The 16,385-nt window shown below is 42.8% G+C and overlaps 1 protein-coding gene across 1 annotated transcript in view; it reads right to left on the bottom strand.

Annotated features, from left to right (window-relative positions):
- Positions 1–10,275: 10,275 nt before the first annotated feature.
- SCML2 (Scm polycomb group protein like 2) overlaps positions 10,276–16,385 on the bottom strand; it is a 107,201-nt gene continuing 101,091 nt past the window's right edge. Inside the window, exons 13-14 of the mRNA XM_065417485.1 lie at positions 14,609–14,772; positions 10,276–10,401 (exon numbers count right to left, since the gene is read on the bottom strand). Coding sequence (XP_065273557.1) covers positions 10,276–10,401; positions 14,609–14,772 — 290 coding nt within the window. The remainder of the gene's footprint in view (positions 10,402–14,608; positions 14,773–16,385) is intronic.

Below are 16,385 nucleotides of genomic sequence, written 5' to 3'. Positions count from 1 at the left end.
ATTACCATTTTGACACAGAAATACTGCGTTACCCTCCCGGCTTTAAGCCAATTACTCTAAACTCGAATCGGTTTTTAAATAGCTGCACCTGGTTTTCTCAATCCTGATTTTTCCGTTACTTCGTGTTTTACTCAGTACCTTTTTCCCCCAGGCTGAGTGTAGTCAAACCGTACCACTATGCAAGTTTCCAGTTGTTTTCTTTTAAAACATTAAACTTTCCCTAACCTGGTCACTTCCTGTAGTAAAGAACCACCAAACACGCAGGGCTCTTTTCCACACTCCTGAGTGACGTAGTTATATTGACATAAGTTTGTAGTGTACAGCAGGGCTCAGAGAAAGCCTCCCCCCCACACCCCGCCTCAAGAGATAGTGCCTGAGTCAAAGGTGCACCAGTCTGTCATGTGCAACAGGAAGGAAGCAATGCCTGAAGCAATCCTGTCACTCTGTAAGCAGAGCCCTAAAGGTAAGCGCTCAATTGGATGGATGGTGGTGGGAGAGTGGAGGGCTGCAGGGCAGTGTTGGTCAGTTCTAAGAAGGAACCTACATCTTTGAAGTTATGGGAAGTCACAACTTGGCCCAAAGTTTGGATAAACACCCAGGCCAAATTTTTCCAACCTGGACACTTTAAATTAAGCTCCTAAATCTGTACTGGGACTTTCCACAGTGCTGCCCATTACCATAACTCTGCTTGCACTGAAGTTAATGACAGTAGTAGGCTATAGCTCAGGGGGTCTCAAACTCAAATGACCACGAGGGCCACATGAGGACTAGTACATTGGCCCGAGGGCCGCACTACTGACACCCCACCCCGCCGCCCTCGGCCCTGCCCCCACACCACCCCTTCCATGAGGCCCTGCCCTTGCCCCGCCTCTTCCCACCCCTTCCCTGCCCCCATTCCAACCCCATCCCCGAAATCCCCACCCCAACTCTGCCCCCTCCCTGCCCCCAGGGGGTACAGGAGGGGGTGTGGGGTGCAGCAGGGGGCTCAGGGCAGGGGGTTGGGGTGCAAGAGGAGTGCGGGGTGTGGAGGGTACGGCAGGGGGGTCGGGATGCAGGGTGTGGCAGGGGGTTGGGGTGCAAGAGGGGTGCAGCAGGGGGGTTGGGGTGCGGGGTGTGGCAGGGGGCTCAGGGCAGGGGGTTCGGCTGCAGGAGGAGTTCAGGGGGCGGGCTTTGGCCCAGCGCGCACCGGGGGCTGAGCAGATTCCCTGCCTGCCTGTCTGCCCTGCCCCCGCGCCACACTGGGAAGTGGCCAGAACCTGGGGGAGGAGGGGCACAAGGGTCTGTGTGTTGCTGTTGCTTCAGGCACCGCCCCCAGCAGCTCCCATTGGCCGGGAACGGGGAACCACGGCTAATGGGAGCTGCTGGGGGCAGTGCCTGAAGAAACAGCAACACACAGACCCATGTGCCCCCCCTGCCCCAGGTTATGGCCGCTTCCTGGAGCGGAGCGGCGGCAGGGCCCTGCCCCCGGTTCGCGTTGGGCCGGAGCCGCTCTAGGTAAACGCTGGGGGAGGACGGGGGGGACGACCCACGAGGAGCTTGCGGGCTGCAGAAAATAACCCCGCAGGTTGTGTGTTTGAGACCCCTGCTATAGCTGAAGGCTTTTGAAAATCCCATCCATGGGCACCTGAAACACAGAAACAATTTCCCAGAGGTACTGAGTATGTGCTGCTCCTGTTGATGTTAGGGAGGGTTGCAGGTGATCAGCTGTTCTGAAAAATTATGCTGCTGCTATGCAGGAGCCCTCGGGCAGATATAGAAGCCTAACTTTAGGCACCCAAAAGTTAGAAAATTTTGGCCTTGCATTTTTGAATGCTCATCTGAAAATAACTCCTGTTTAGCCACAAGACTGGTCCAGCAGGGGCAGCATTAGTGCAAGCTTCCTCCAGTGCCTTGCCCACATGCCTGAGCCTCTAGAGCTAGGGTGACCAGATGTCCTGATTTTATAGGGACAGTCCCGATAATTGGGGCTTTTTTATATAGGCTTCTATTATCCCCCACCCCATCCCGATTTTTCACTCTTGCTATCTGCTCACCCTATCTAGAACTGAAAGGGCAGTGCACTGTTTATTCAGTCCTTGCCCTCACTTCTGAGACAGCAAACATAGGTGCTTCTTGGGACCAGTTGTCACAGTGATTATGTGCATTTTTTCTGCCATTGTAGCTAGAAAAGAAAAAAATGGTAGAAGTGGGTATGTGCAAGCTTTCAGCTATCCCATTTTTTTCTTTTCAGCTCAAAGGATGTGCTATTCCTTCCCTCTTTGTGCTGAATTTCCCCTCCCCCATACCCGTCTTTGATAATGTTGAGTTAGGAGGCAGAGAGATTCATTTACATGCAGGGATGAAAAGCTTCATGCCAGCTTTTGACCAGATGGTGGCAGTATACAGCCTTCCATACAAGCACTGAAAACTGCAGTAGCAGGAGCTACTCTATTTGAAGTAAAACCTACCATGTGCCTCAAAGGACAAACTTTTGCTTAAACTTTGACTCAGTGCAGGATTTCTTATCTAGTGCAGTTGTGGAGTTGCAGAGCAGTAGGGTCCCGGGGTTTACAAATGTACTTCAGAAAGAGATGCGACAATTACAGGTCAGCATAATAAATCAACTGTCACCAGTATGGATGATCCAGATAATACAGGGAATTGGAATCTCTGGGTGGTAGGATTGCTGGAAAAATAATTAGTGTGTGTGATGGAATACCTAAAGTATTTTTAGGACTTTCTCCACCTATAAGCACCATAATGGCCATCTACACTTCCTGGGAAAGACTCATTATTTGATTATCGTAAAATGATTTTTTTTTAACTTTTTAAAATTGGAGAATCTCTAAGTCTCCCAAAATATGATACATATTTTGTGCCCATTTTACAGATGGGTTATCTGAGGTAGGTGGACAATTAAATAATTTGACCAAGGACTACTAAATGCTATAAAGATTAGACTAAAGTATCAGACTAAATATCCATGCATGATCCTTATTACAACAGAAACACCTACAGTGAAGGAACCAGATGTGCTAGACTGTGTGAAAGCCTGCTTTACAGGGTTGGAAGACTACAATCAAGTCTGTTGAAGAAGAAGAGACCATTCCACTGCAGGTATTCATTTAAAATCCTAGTGTCCTTAACGCTGCATAGCCCTTAAGCAGTTCAAATTGTTATTTTTTCATTCACCAGCTAAATTATGTTCCCTTCACTAAGAACTATGAAAGCTGGAAGGGATGACCTTGGAAATTTATCTTAAGGAGCCTTTTAACTTTTTTAACTTATGTCTTCCTTATTGTTTAGTGCTTTAAACATAGTTGAAATGTAGATACCTGCTTTAGTTTATTAGGACAGGTCCACATATGCTTCAGTTATGGCTATGCTGCAGTATCTTATGCTAAAACTACACAGGCGGTAGGGCAATCAGACTTACAGAGAAAATGAAAAATAAAATACCTCTTCCACAACATCAACCTTTGTCTTTTTAATATAATGAACTTTAATCCCTTGACAGATTAATGAAAATGGACAGAGCCGAACATTTATTTAGACATGTGCAGATGTAGAGAGAGTCCTTCCAGGTACGGCAGTTTATCATATGCATGGTTACAAGCCAAGCAATTCTTTGCATACTTAAGCCTTTCATGGAATGCAAAATTCCAGTGGTTTATTCTGAAGAGTGTTTTACTTTTTCCCAATACCATTACCTCTCCAGCTGGTTGCCAGCATCATGTTTAACAATTACTTTCTCCAGTGGCCTTAGAAAAGTAAGATACCTATTCTACCATTCCCATTTCTTAGTATAGTTGTCCTTTCATAAGTTTCCTAAAAATATTTTAGATTGGATATGGACATGACAATCAAGCAGATTTGAGGTGAGTTTTCAATAGTATAAGGCAAGCAAAACCAGCCAGTGCAAATTCAGAAGCAAAGAATAATAGCGGCTCCCGGACTATGGGCCATGGAGCAGTTGCTGAAAGTCCCAAGAGAGCTGGGGGCGCGGGGAAGACGACACATGGTGCTGTCTCTGCTCCTTGTTGCTGGCTGTTAAGTTGTAGTACCCCCGCAAAACACCCACAGAGCTACTGGCAAAACTCTCCTCTGCCATGAAGCCTACAAAAACCTTGACAAAGTTTAGGCTGTTGGTCAGCATGGTAGGCAGTAGTCAGGGCACAGCACTGTATCACTATTTACTTATATTCACCTGTTTACATCCATCTATTGGTCTCCTGACTTACACTTCAAGTGTAATCCCCTTGGGGAAGGGACCATCTTTTTGTTCTGTGTTCGTACAGTGCATAGCATGAGGTCCTGGTCTATAACGAGGGCCCCGAGGTGCTACAGTAATATAAATAATAAGTTAAAATTAGGGCTGTCGTTTAATCGCAATTAACTCACGCGATTAACTAAAAAAATTAATCATGATTTTTGCAGTTTTAATCACACTGTTAAACAATAGAATACCAATTGAAATTTATTAAATATTTTGGATATTTTTCTACATTTTCATATATATTGTATTACGTGTAGTAATTGAAATCAAAGTGTATATTATTTTTTATTACAAATATTTGCACTGTAAAAATGATAAACTAAAGGAATAGTATTTTTCAATTCACCTCATACAAGTACTGTAGTGTAATCTCTTTATTGTGAACGTGCAACTTACAAATGTAGATTTTTTTTGTTACATAACTGCACTCAAAACCAAAGCAATGTAAAACTTCAGAGCCTACAAGTCCACTCAATCCTACTTCTTGTTCAGCCAATCACTACAACAAACAAGTTTGTTTACATTTACAGGAGATAATGCTGCCCTCTTCTTATTTACAATGTCACCTGAAAGTGAGAACAGGTATTTGCATGGCACTTCTGTAGCCAGTATTGGAAGGTATTTACATGCCAGATATGCTAAACATTCGTATGCCCCTTCATGCTTTGGCCACCATTCCAGAGGTCATGCTTCCATGCTGATGACGCTTGTTAAAAAAATATTGCGTTAATTAAATTTGTGATTGAACTCCTTGGGGGAGAATTGTATGTCCCCTGCTCTGTTTTACCTGCATTCTGCCATATATTTCATGTTATAGCAGTCTTGGATGATGACCCAGCACATGTTCATTTTAAGAACACTGTCGCTGCAGATTTCACAAAACACAAAGAAGGTACCAATGTGAGATTTCTAAGGATAGCTACAGCACTCGACCCAAGGTTTAAGAATCTGAAGTGCCTTCCAAAATCTGAGAAGGACAAGGTGTGGAGCATGCTTCCAGAAGTCTTAAAAGAGCAACACTCCAATACAGAAACTACAGAACACAAACCACCAAAAAAGAAAATCAACCTTCTGCTGGTAGCATTGGACTCAGATAATGAAAATGAACATACGTTGGTCCGCACTGCTTCAAATTGTTATCGAGCAGAACCCGTCATGAGCATGAATGCATGTCCCCTGGAATGGTGGTTGAAGCATGAAGGGACATATCAATCTTTAGCGCATCTGGCACATAAAAATCTTGTGACCCTGATATTGCCATGAGAATGCCTGTTCTCACTTGTGGGTAACACTGTAAACCAGAAACGGGTAACATTATCTCCTGCAAATGTAAACAAACTTGTTTGTCTGAGCGATTGGCTGAACAAGAAGTAGGACTGAGTGGACTTGCAGCCTCTAAAATTTTACATTGTTTAATTTTAGAATGCAGGGTTTGGTTTTTTTTTACATAATTCTACATTTTTAAGTTCAACTTTCATGATAAAGAGATTGCACAACACTTGTATTAGGTGAATTGAAAAATACTATTTCTTTTGTTATTTACAGTGCAAATATTTGTAATAAAAATAAATATAAAGTGAGCACTGTACACTTTGTATTCTGTGTTGTAATTGAAATCAATATATTTGAAAATGTAGAGAACATCCAAAAATATTTAAATAAATGGTATTCTATTATTGTTTAACAGTGTGATTAATCGCGATTAATTTTTTTAATCACTTGACAGCCCTAGTTAAAACTACATTGAATGCTTTCCTTAAATTACTTCTCCATGTACAAAATGTCTACAGTTAGCACAAGGATGTTATTTGATTATGCAAAGTGGGTTGGGTGGGCTGGGAGAACGTGAATGAGAAAAACTATTCAGATGCAGTCCACCCTATGAAAGCATTTAAGAACCCCTGCTTAATACATTCAACCAAGGCATCCCACACCCAAAAGAAAGAACACACAAATAATCCCCTGCTAAATGGGCCAACATCCGTAGGTTCTTACTCAAGCCTCCATCATACCTTTGCAGGAATAACCCAGATAAAATAATTCCAGTAATCCTATGTAAGATTAGGAATCACATTAAGGAGCCTTCAGGCATGAATTTTGAATGTCCCATGCACCAATCTCAGCTCCAGCAAGATTAGCATGGCTTCCAGGGAGCTTTTGTTTATAAATAATTGGGGGGGAGCAGTGTTTTTTAATGCCATGAGCATTCAAGGTGATATTCCTGAGCAAATATCTCCTTCTCCCAAGAGTAAATAATGAAGTGCCCTTATTAAAAACAACCCTCCTCCCCCCCATATTCATTCAAATCACAGTTTATATAATGTACTGCGGAGTTTTGGTCTATTTCAGCAAAGTACTGTAATAGTTTACAGTTACTTGTAATGAATGTGTTGCAGTTGTAACCATGTCAATCACAACGATTGATGAGCCTCGTCTTAGATAACTCCTTCGTTTCTGTTACACCACATCATTATTCTGCTATGAGAGTTACAAGACTAGTTAGAGATGCTATTGTAAAAAAAAATAAAAAAATCAATCCCTAAACTTAATGTCAAGGGGTTAATTTTTAATTTTAGGTTAAATAAATATTTACAGAGTCCTATATAAAACTTATATTGCTGCCTTATAACAGCAAGAGGAACTAGAAAAGAAAGAATTATAGAAACGATCAGCCGCAAAACCGTGCTAGCAGCAGAGAACACATTCCATGTATACTCTTCCTTTTTGCATGTAATCAATATATTTTGAGAGACTGAATTCGAACCACCTCTTGATTATTTTAGCTGGATCCCAACTTCTGTAATTTTCCTGTCCATGATTTGCTTTGAAGTTACCAATAACTTGATTAAGTTACTTCTAAATTGCAAGCTGATTGTTCAGCGCTGGCATCAGAACAATAGACTTCTGTGTAACAGCATTACTGTGTAACGATAATAAAATCTGAAGTACATTAATTTGTAATTGAGGTCTATGTTAGTTGATATTAAAACATTTGACTTAAATACTTCAGTCTTTGCTTAGACACAGGACACAAGTATGGGCAGCGTGTACTGGAAGAACAATGAGCCAGATTCAGAAGTGATGAACACCCACAATTTCAACAGAAGCCCTTGGGAGCACTGGTGATCAAATTGAGCCCCACCAGAATACATACCAAATGCAAGCCTTCTGAATTTAATAGATCCCTGTGGAAACCACAGCCAAAACCAAATCCATGTCCAGTCACTTGAAACTCAAAGGCTAGAATCTGGTTTAATTTATGTATGCAGTCTGTCTGTATGTTTTTTAACTGCATTTTTAAGCATGACCCAGATTCCAGTATATATTTATACATAAGATGAAACACAAGTATAAATCCAAAGGATTCTTATAAAATGCACTTAGTGTACCAGTTATGAACCAGATTTTATCAAAGCACCCATTAAACTGAAAGGAAAATATTCTACTCTACACATCTCACCATTCAAGATTTTGAAAAGAAAAAAAATATAAGTAGTGCCTGATCATACAAGAGGTTCATAGGGGTCTCCTGTCCCTTTCAAATTAATGAATATTTGTGTGGAAATTTTGTGAATCATATGAGCAGCAAGACACTGTATACATCACAAATATTTCAAAAACACAGATCCATCTAAGTTCCTATATATTAATTGCTTTTGATAAGCAGATGTTGCAAGATTATATTCCTGTAATAAAAAAAACTTCACATCAGAAGTTTACATGAACTGCCAAGTTCTGCAAAATGCTAGAAATAATGCAAACTATGATGTCTGCACAAATTTTAGTTGAAGCAGAAGTATATATACAATGTCAAACAAAATGGACAATTACAACACTGAATATTTTTTTTAATTATTTTAGATAAGAACATCCAGTTGAAAATAAACAATTAAAAATATATTCTGTTACACCCCTTGGATCTCATGCTATAATACAATGTGAAACTCTAGTACTATGACATTCTAGCATTTCATGTGCACGTATGTGCACACAACCTTTGTACAAATATTTATACCACAGCCATGGAGTGTATGAAAAAGAGGCTACAACTTCATTGTTCTATATGGATGTAGAAAACAGAAAACATAAACATCTTAATTTTATTTATACCAACTATTTGGACAATGCAATAATATAGTTTCAGACCAAATTACTTCCAATGCAATTTTATGAGTGTTATTTCTCACATTAAAAAGTCAGCATAATGCTTAACATATTGATGAAGTGTGGCATAAGCAATATATAACAAATATACTACATATTTCTCCATCATTGTTTTGCCCTTTTCTAGATATAAAGCAGGCATGTGTGTGCTGTCCATCTAAACACACATGTGGACAAAAGATATGTAAAGTAAACCAAACCACATAACCCTTAGTGTTAAATGTTTCGTGATAGCAGAACAAAACAATCCTCAAAGACAAATGAACTTCTAAATGAAAATTGTGTTGCAGTTATTTAAATGACTACTTGGAAATCTGAGAACTACAAAATATGATTTTGCAGGATTTCTGCTAAAACCTGAGGAATATTAAACTAGCAATAAGCAAGGCATTTTCAAACAAGAAATTTGTAAAAAATACACATTTTTTACTATAAGCTTTCATATATAAAAAGACAATAAGAAATATAATAAAACCTATCCATTTAGGACTACATCTTCCCTAGTAAATAGTTATTTATTCTCACTTGCACTACATACAGTACATTCGATTTCCTACACAGAAAATGTACATTTCTTGTCCCTGATGTATATTTTATTGGCAGTGATAGCAAGCTGTTTTATTATCAACACTCACTTCTGTAGCTTATATAAACAGCACCAAGTTTTATGCAAAACAAGAGTATTAGTATGAGTACCACTTCTTCATGACAAGTGAAATATTTAAATTAAAGAAGTAAAAAAACAAGAAACATCAGAACCAAAATGCGTATTTCCAGAAACATACCAGAATAAATGGCTCAGAGCTAAGTAATGAGTAACTGGGAGTTTTGCATAGTACAGGGCACTCTCCTGTATGAATCCACCCATCCATTGATTGTTCCTTACCCCCCAGGAATGGAAAGCAAAGTGGACAGGTGCTAATGAATATAGAAGTACACAAAAAAATTACTGGTAAAAAAAATTGAACTGTACAGTTTCTCATTATCTCTGTCACAGTGCAAAGTATATTTTAAACACATTTTAAAAAAACTGAATACATATGTACAGTATATATGTATGTATCACACTCGCACACACATATATATACACATAAGCATGAATACAAATATCCATGCCAAGTTCAGCAAAAAGACGGAATGTTTAAAATGTGGGTCTTCTGTTCCATAGAAATTTGGAAGTCTGTTCACCCCAGAACAGTTGGCTGTTTAAAATGGCCAAGAAAATGCCCCCCTGCATAAATTGACAACATACTGTACATTTGTCCTCATAATTCACCAGAGAACTGATAACCACACTTTATAAAAGCTTATATTTGTATTAAAAACACACAAATCAAACAATTCATATGGCTATTCCCTTTATGGAAATCTGTATAGCATAATTTAGATGAATATTACTTTTCTGGAGCACCAGACAGAGAGTATTCACTAAAGAGATGAAGTCTACTGTTGCTTCTTTAAAATTTTCTTATAATGTAAAGTTTTACAGCCACCCCTGTAAAAGTTATCAAACACCTGATGCTGTTTTTTTCCTTTGGGATTAAGCTGTTTTGGTTCTGAATGTGAATGTGTCAGTTGAAGTCTGTAGCAGAGAATGGATTTCTCAGCATTGTGTGTGAAGTTAGTACTCATGAAAGCATTGTGTTTTTTAAAAAACACACAACAGCAATTGGCTTTTTGTGTGACGTTTCTAAAACATTTTAGAATACTAGAATGTAACAGTCCTTTTCACTTGAGAGGAAACTTTGCATACTGAAGACGGTTTATGATGACAAAATATTCTTAAATAAAGAACATGTCTGTGAACCTGAGAGTTAAGTCTGATATGAATACGTACATTACTGTGTCTCCATTGGCTAGTACTTTCCTTGTTTAAGTCTCTCAATATGGTAGCATAGCTTTAATGCTGGCCCCAACTTCAGTCCCATATATTTCATTATCATATCGCTCCTTAGTAACAGTAGTGCCTTTCCGTCAATTTCCTACGGAAGGAATAAATACAATATACAACTGCTTTAACAGGTTACATGGTAAAATCAAAAAGTACATTGTATTAGTTTATACCATAGTAAAACTTTATGTAGAGTATATAAAACAGTAATTTACTATAATTTAATAACTCTGATGGCTATTAAAACCAAACTGATTTTTATTTAAATATTTATTTTAGTGTTTTCTACGGCACCTTTTGGTAGGTACTTGAGAGAATGCACAAGTCAATAATAAAAGGAATTGGACAAAACCAGATACTGTAACCAAAACAAAGGTAACTGGCCCAAGAGGAAAATCCGGAAAGGAAGAGCTGCTAAAGAAGGGAGGCCTCTCTAGTCAAAGATGAAATGACCCAAACACTGAGGCCTTGCACTGAACCTTGAAAACAGCTGTAGAGAGACTCTGGCATGCATGCAAACACCCACACCCACAGAGGAAGGGAGTTATACATCATCTAGGTCTGTGACACAAGACAGATTGTCCAGCCTAAACCAGATGGAATGTTAGGATCAAGAGCAAGGACAACTGAACAGATTTCTACTGCCTTGAAAGAAGCTGTTGAAGTTGGACAGGCCTAAGTTATTAAAAGCTCTACATAGTATTGGCAATTCAGCAAATATTTCCCTAAAATTGCATACTGAAACCACTTAAAAAAAAAAAAAAAAGAATAGGCTGAAAAATGCGATGAAATGTGATCCCTATTCCAAAAATGTCCAGAAAAACCAAGAAGGGGAGGTGGTTTTGGTTTTTTACATCTATCTATATTTCAGTATCTTGAAGTTTCCTTTGGACCTAGCTTCCTCCAAACTTAAATGAATGTTTGTTATGAACTGGTGCAGAGTGAATGCGAAATGTTACCATTTTACACCCATTTTGCCCAGGTGTAAAGGAATACACAAGGCAGTAGAGACTCTGGCTCGTTGGGTCCACAATAAAAAAAAAAGCCAGACACTTCTTGATGGGGACACTGCCATTTTGAGATGACAGAAGTTCTCTATTAGGCAGCCCATCATGTAACCCACACAGTGAAAGGAAAATGGGGCAGAATGAAAGGAGTATACAGGGACTGACGTGCACAGTTAGAGCTACTAACTTTTGACCTTCCTAAATATATCATCTAGCTAGTTCTAGTGAAGATTTGCACCGTCTTGGCTAGATCAGACCAGGTAAATGCTTTTCATTATTGTTTTTAACCTTTCTTCTCTCTCCTAATAAAACTGTGTTTTCTAAATGCAACCAAGCATTGCATTTGACTGTTAATATTAAGGATCAGCTGTCCTGGGTGAGAAGTGGAATACAGATAGGGACCGTAAATCTCAAAGAAACTCCAGTTGCAAGTGATCGGACTTTGTCAGTGCCCACAGATCCCGGGGTTTGGTAGTAGCCAGGAATGATGGTACCAACAGAACACAGTCTGGTACTGATGGAGCCCAAAGTTTATGGGCTTTCTTGTTGTGCTTCTGGCACTTAGTATGCCCTAACTCCTCATGAGCCGAGCTGGTAAGCTTGCTTACGGCAGAGTCAGACTTCTCTGAAGTGGACTTTGGGAAGCCTAGGTTTCATGCTTATGAGAGTGCTTCCTGACAAGACCCCACCATGGGCTGTCCCACATCAGAGTCAGACTTTGCAGTAGGAGGCACACTCCTTGCTGAGTCAGGCCAATGTGCGGGGGCATTCCCCGGCCTGGATCTGATTGGGGTCTCATGGCCTTCTCCATGAGGTATTTGTGGAGATGAAGTTCCCACCCTTTTGGGGTATGGCTGGGAAATGATCAGCAAATACTGCACCTTGCCGCCATGTTAGCTTCCCCAAGGCAGTGCAGGCAGTGCAGGCAGTGCTGGTGGTCAATGCTGATCAAGAAGGATCATGGGCAGGAAGCACAAAGTTTGAAGCCTGGAGTCCTGGACATAGTCCGGTACTTGAACGGGGTACCGGGGAGAGGGTCTCCCCAGGAGACTAATCTAATGCTAAACAGTAAAAACTATTAAAACTGTCAAACTATTTGCAAACTAGATGATTCTTATTTTGTAGGCCGAAGACAAAGCTGCAGACTCTAAAGGTTCTGACCCAAACCGTGTGGCAGTGAGAAGGAACTGGAGAGGCGTTTGGTCCACCCTGCCCTTTATCCCCTCGGTTGGAGACATGAGGTGAGCCAGGGCGCATGTGCGGACCAGCAGACACTACTTTCAAATTCTCCAGCTCTGGGCACATGAGTAACCCACAGTGGAACAGAATAGGGACCATCACTCAAAGAAGACGCTACAGTTACTATCTCTAGAAATACCGTGGATGGAAGTCCTTGTGGCCCTCAGATGATGGGGCACCAGGGAACACCGTACTCATTGTATAGTTAGTAAGGCCTGGTCTAGACATAAAAATTAGGCTGACAAAGCTATGGCCCTCAAGGAGTGTGAACAATTCATACCCTTGAGCTAGGGTGACTTCCCATGCCAAACTGGGCAGGACAGATCAGGAATGCAGAGTTCAAGTCCTGGTCTTGGGGGCAATGACTCCAGGACAGCATTTGTCCCAGATTCCCTGCGGTGCTGCTCCACACCTGCCTAAGGCTCAGGAACAGCGCCAGCCTCTTTCCGGTGGGAAGGCCCATGTGGACCTTGACCCTCCTCGCCACGAGGCCACGCCCCCTGCTTCTTTTCTCCCCCAAGGTCCTGCCCCTGGCCAGGCCAGAAGCTGGAGACAGGCAGGAGTAAGAGCGGCCCAGGGAGCCCACACCTATCACCTGCCCTGGGCGCCTGACAGCAGCCCCTAGCCCAAGGGCGGGCAAACTTTTTGGCCTGAGGGCCACATCGGGTTTCGGAAATCGTATGGAGGGCCAGTTAGGGGAGGTTGTGCCTCCCCAAACAACCAGGTGTGGCCCGGCCCTGCCCCCTATCCAACCCCCCCCCCCCCCCCACCGGACTCTTGCCCCATCCACCCCCCCCCCCTGCTTCCTGTCCCCTGACAGCCCCCCAACCCTCATCCAACCCGCCGATCCTTCCTGACTGCCCCCCTGGGACCTCTGCCCCCATTCAACCCCTGTTCCCCGCCCTCTGACCGCCCTGACTCCTATCCACACCCCCGCCCCCCACCCCGAACTCCCCTGCCTTCTATCTAACCCCCTCTGCTCCCTGCCCCCTTACCGCGCTGCCTAGGCACCGGTGGCTGGCGGCGCTACAGCCACGCCACCCAGCTGGAGCCAGCCACGCCACCGCGCAGCACAGAGCACCGGGTCAGGCCGGGCTCTGCAGCTGTGCTGCCCCAGGAGCTTGCAGCCCCGGCGCCCAGAGCATTGCGCTGCCGGCGGGGCGAGCTGAGGCAGCAGGGGAGGAGGAACGGCAGGGGGGTGGCCGGGGGCTTGCCTCCCGGGCCAGTAGCACAGGGGCCAGGCAGGAGGGTCCCGCCGGTCCGATGTGGCCCACGGGCCGTAGTTTGCCCACCTCTGCCCTAGCCTGTGTCCCTGCCCCCTGGGGCATGCTGCTCAGGGCAGGTGGAGGGTCTGGGGCTCCCCACAGCAGCCCGGGCTCCCTGGGTGGCTTACTACTGACCAGCTCTGGCTTTTGGCCTGGCCAGGGGCAGGGCCTCGGTGGGGAGAGGAGCAGAGTGTGGAAGCTCGGGGGGAAAGTAGGAGAAGGGTGCTGGGCCTTGGGGAGGAAGAGGAGGAGCAGGGGGCAGGGCAGGCCCACGGAGGGGAGTGGGGCTCCTGCATATGTCCTGCTTTTGCCTTTTGAGCGCCATAGCTGTGCGGACCTAACCCCTGGTGTAGACGCAGATAGACTGACAGAAGAATGTTTCCGTCGAACTTGCTACCATCACTCAGGAAGCTGGAATTCCTACAGCAATGGACAAACCCATTCTCTCACTGCAGGAAGCATCTACACTACTGCACTACAGCAGCATAGCTATGGCAACGTAGCTATACCACAGTAGCAGAAGTAGTGTAAACATGGCCTAAGCAACAGCTGTTTAGAGCAGTCTAACAAATTCACTGCATAGAGCAAGTAAATGGGGGGTAAGAGTGTCTTTGCTAAGCAGACACTTTCTAGAGAAAGAAAATCATCTCTCATGAATTTATGTGTGGGTGGCATCTGCCTCACCTTTCCTTTCAAATGCAATAATAGCAGGGAAACTCACAAAAACTTCCTGCACAGATCAGTAATGTGCTCAAGTCTAGCAGAATAGAAATAGAAAATATCATACGTGTCTCCTGAAGAGTTCTGCATGGGGTGCTAATGCCTGAGGATCAGCTTCTTTCACAAATCGCATCACTTCCTCTATTGACCAGGTAGAAGGATCCTTATTTGGTACTCGTGAGGGTTCCCTTTTTAGTGCACTGAGATCAGGACCTGTTGTAGAACTTGCAGCTTAAATGTAAAACATTGGCAAAGGGAGAAATGTTGTAAGTGTCCATGTAGTAAAAACACATCCTTGCAGACTCAAGTGAATGGAAAAATACAACATTGTTAGTGTCCTGTATTATAGATTCATAGATTCTAGGACTGGAAGGGACCTCGAGAGGTCATCGAGTCCAGTCCCCTGCCCGCATGGCAGGACCAAATACTGTCTAGACCATCCCTGATAGACATTTATCTAACCTACTCTTAAATATCTCCAGAGATGGAGATTCCACAACCTCCCTAGGCAATTTATTCCAGTGTTTAACCACCCTGACAGTTAGGAACTTTTTCCTAATGTCCAACCTAAACCTCCCTTGCTGCAGTTTAAGCCCATTGCTTCTTGTTCTATCCTTAGAGGCTAAGGTGAACAAGTTTTCTCCCTCCTCCTTATGACACCCTTTTAGATACCTGAAAACTGCTATCATGTCCCCTCTCAGTCTTCTCTTTTCCAAACTAAACAAACCCAATTCTTTCAGCCTTCCTTCATAGGTCATGTTCTCAAGACCTTTGATCATTCTTGTTGCTCTTCTCTGGACCCTTTCCAATTTTTCCACATCTTTCTTGAAATGCGGTGCCCAGAACTGGACACAATACTCCAGCTGAGGCCTAACCAGAGCAGAGTAGAGCGGAAGAATGACTTCTCGTGTCTTGCTCACAACACACCTGTTAATACATCCCAGAATCATGTTTGCTTTTTTTGCAACAGCATCACACTGTTGACTCATATTTAGCTTGTGGTCCACTATAACCCCTAGATCCCTTTCTGCCGTACTCCTTCGTAGACAGTCTCTTCCCATTCTGTATGTGTGAAACTGATTTTTTCTTCCTAAGTGGAGCACTTTGCATTTGTCTTTGTTAAACTTCATCCTGTTTAACTCAGACCATTTCTCCAATTTGTCCAGATCATTTTGAATTATGACCCTGTCCTCCAAAGCAGTTGCAATCCCTCCCAGTTTGGTATCATCCGCAAACTTAATAAGCGTACTTTCTATGCCAATATCTAAGTCGTTAATGAAGATATTGATATTGAACAGAGCCGGTCCCAAAACAGACCCCTGCGGAACCCCACTCGTTATGCCTTTCCAGCAGGATTGGGAACCATTAATAACAACTCTCTGAGTACGGTTATCCAGCCAGTTATGCACCCACCTTATAGTAGCCCCATCTAAATTGTATTTGCCTAGTTTATCGATAAGAATATCATGCGAGATAGCAGCAGTCCTCTCTCTTCTACCAGTGTATCAACCTGGCTAAGATCAATCAAATTCTTTTACAATTTATTAAAATGAAAAATATTTGATTTTCCTTCTAAAAAGTCATCGAGATGTTCTATTTGGGCCACAGCATGAATTTGCATTCAGATGACTTCTACAACTGCAGATACACACAATGGCATAAGTGTTAGCATATGGATCAATTTGAGACATTTGGTTCCTAGCTCCCAAGACACCAGCAGCTGGGAATGCTATGCAGGAATGCAGTGCTCCCTGAGGGAAGGGAACCCCTCACTGCAAATTTCAGTGACCCTTTGGCCAACTTGGCCGCAGTACTTGAGAAGCTGAAGAAGGAGCTGTAACCAG

Source organism: Emys orbicularis, chromosome 1 (genome assembly GCF_028017835.1).
Source record: "Emys orbicularis isolate rEmyOrb1 chromosome 1, rEmyOrb1.hap1, whole genome shotgun sequence".
Lineage (NCBI taxonomy): Eukaryota > Metazoa > Chordata > Testudines > Emydidae > Emys > Emys orbicularis.
This window is presented reverse-complemented; position numbering and strand designations above follow the sequence as displayed.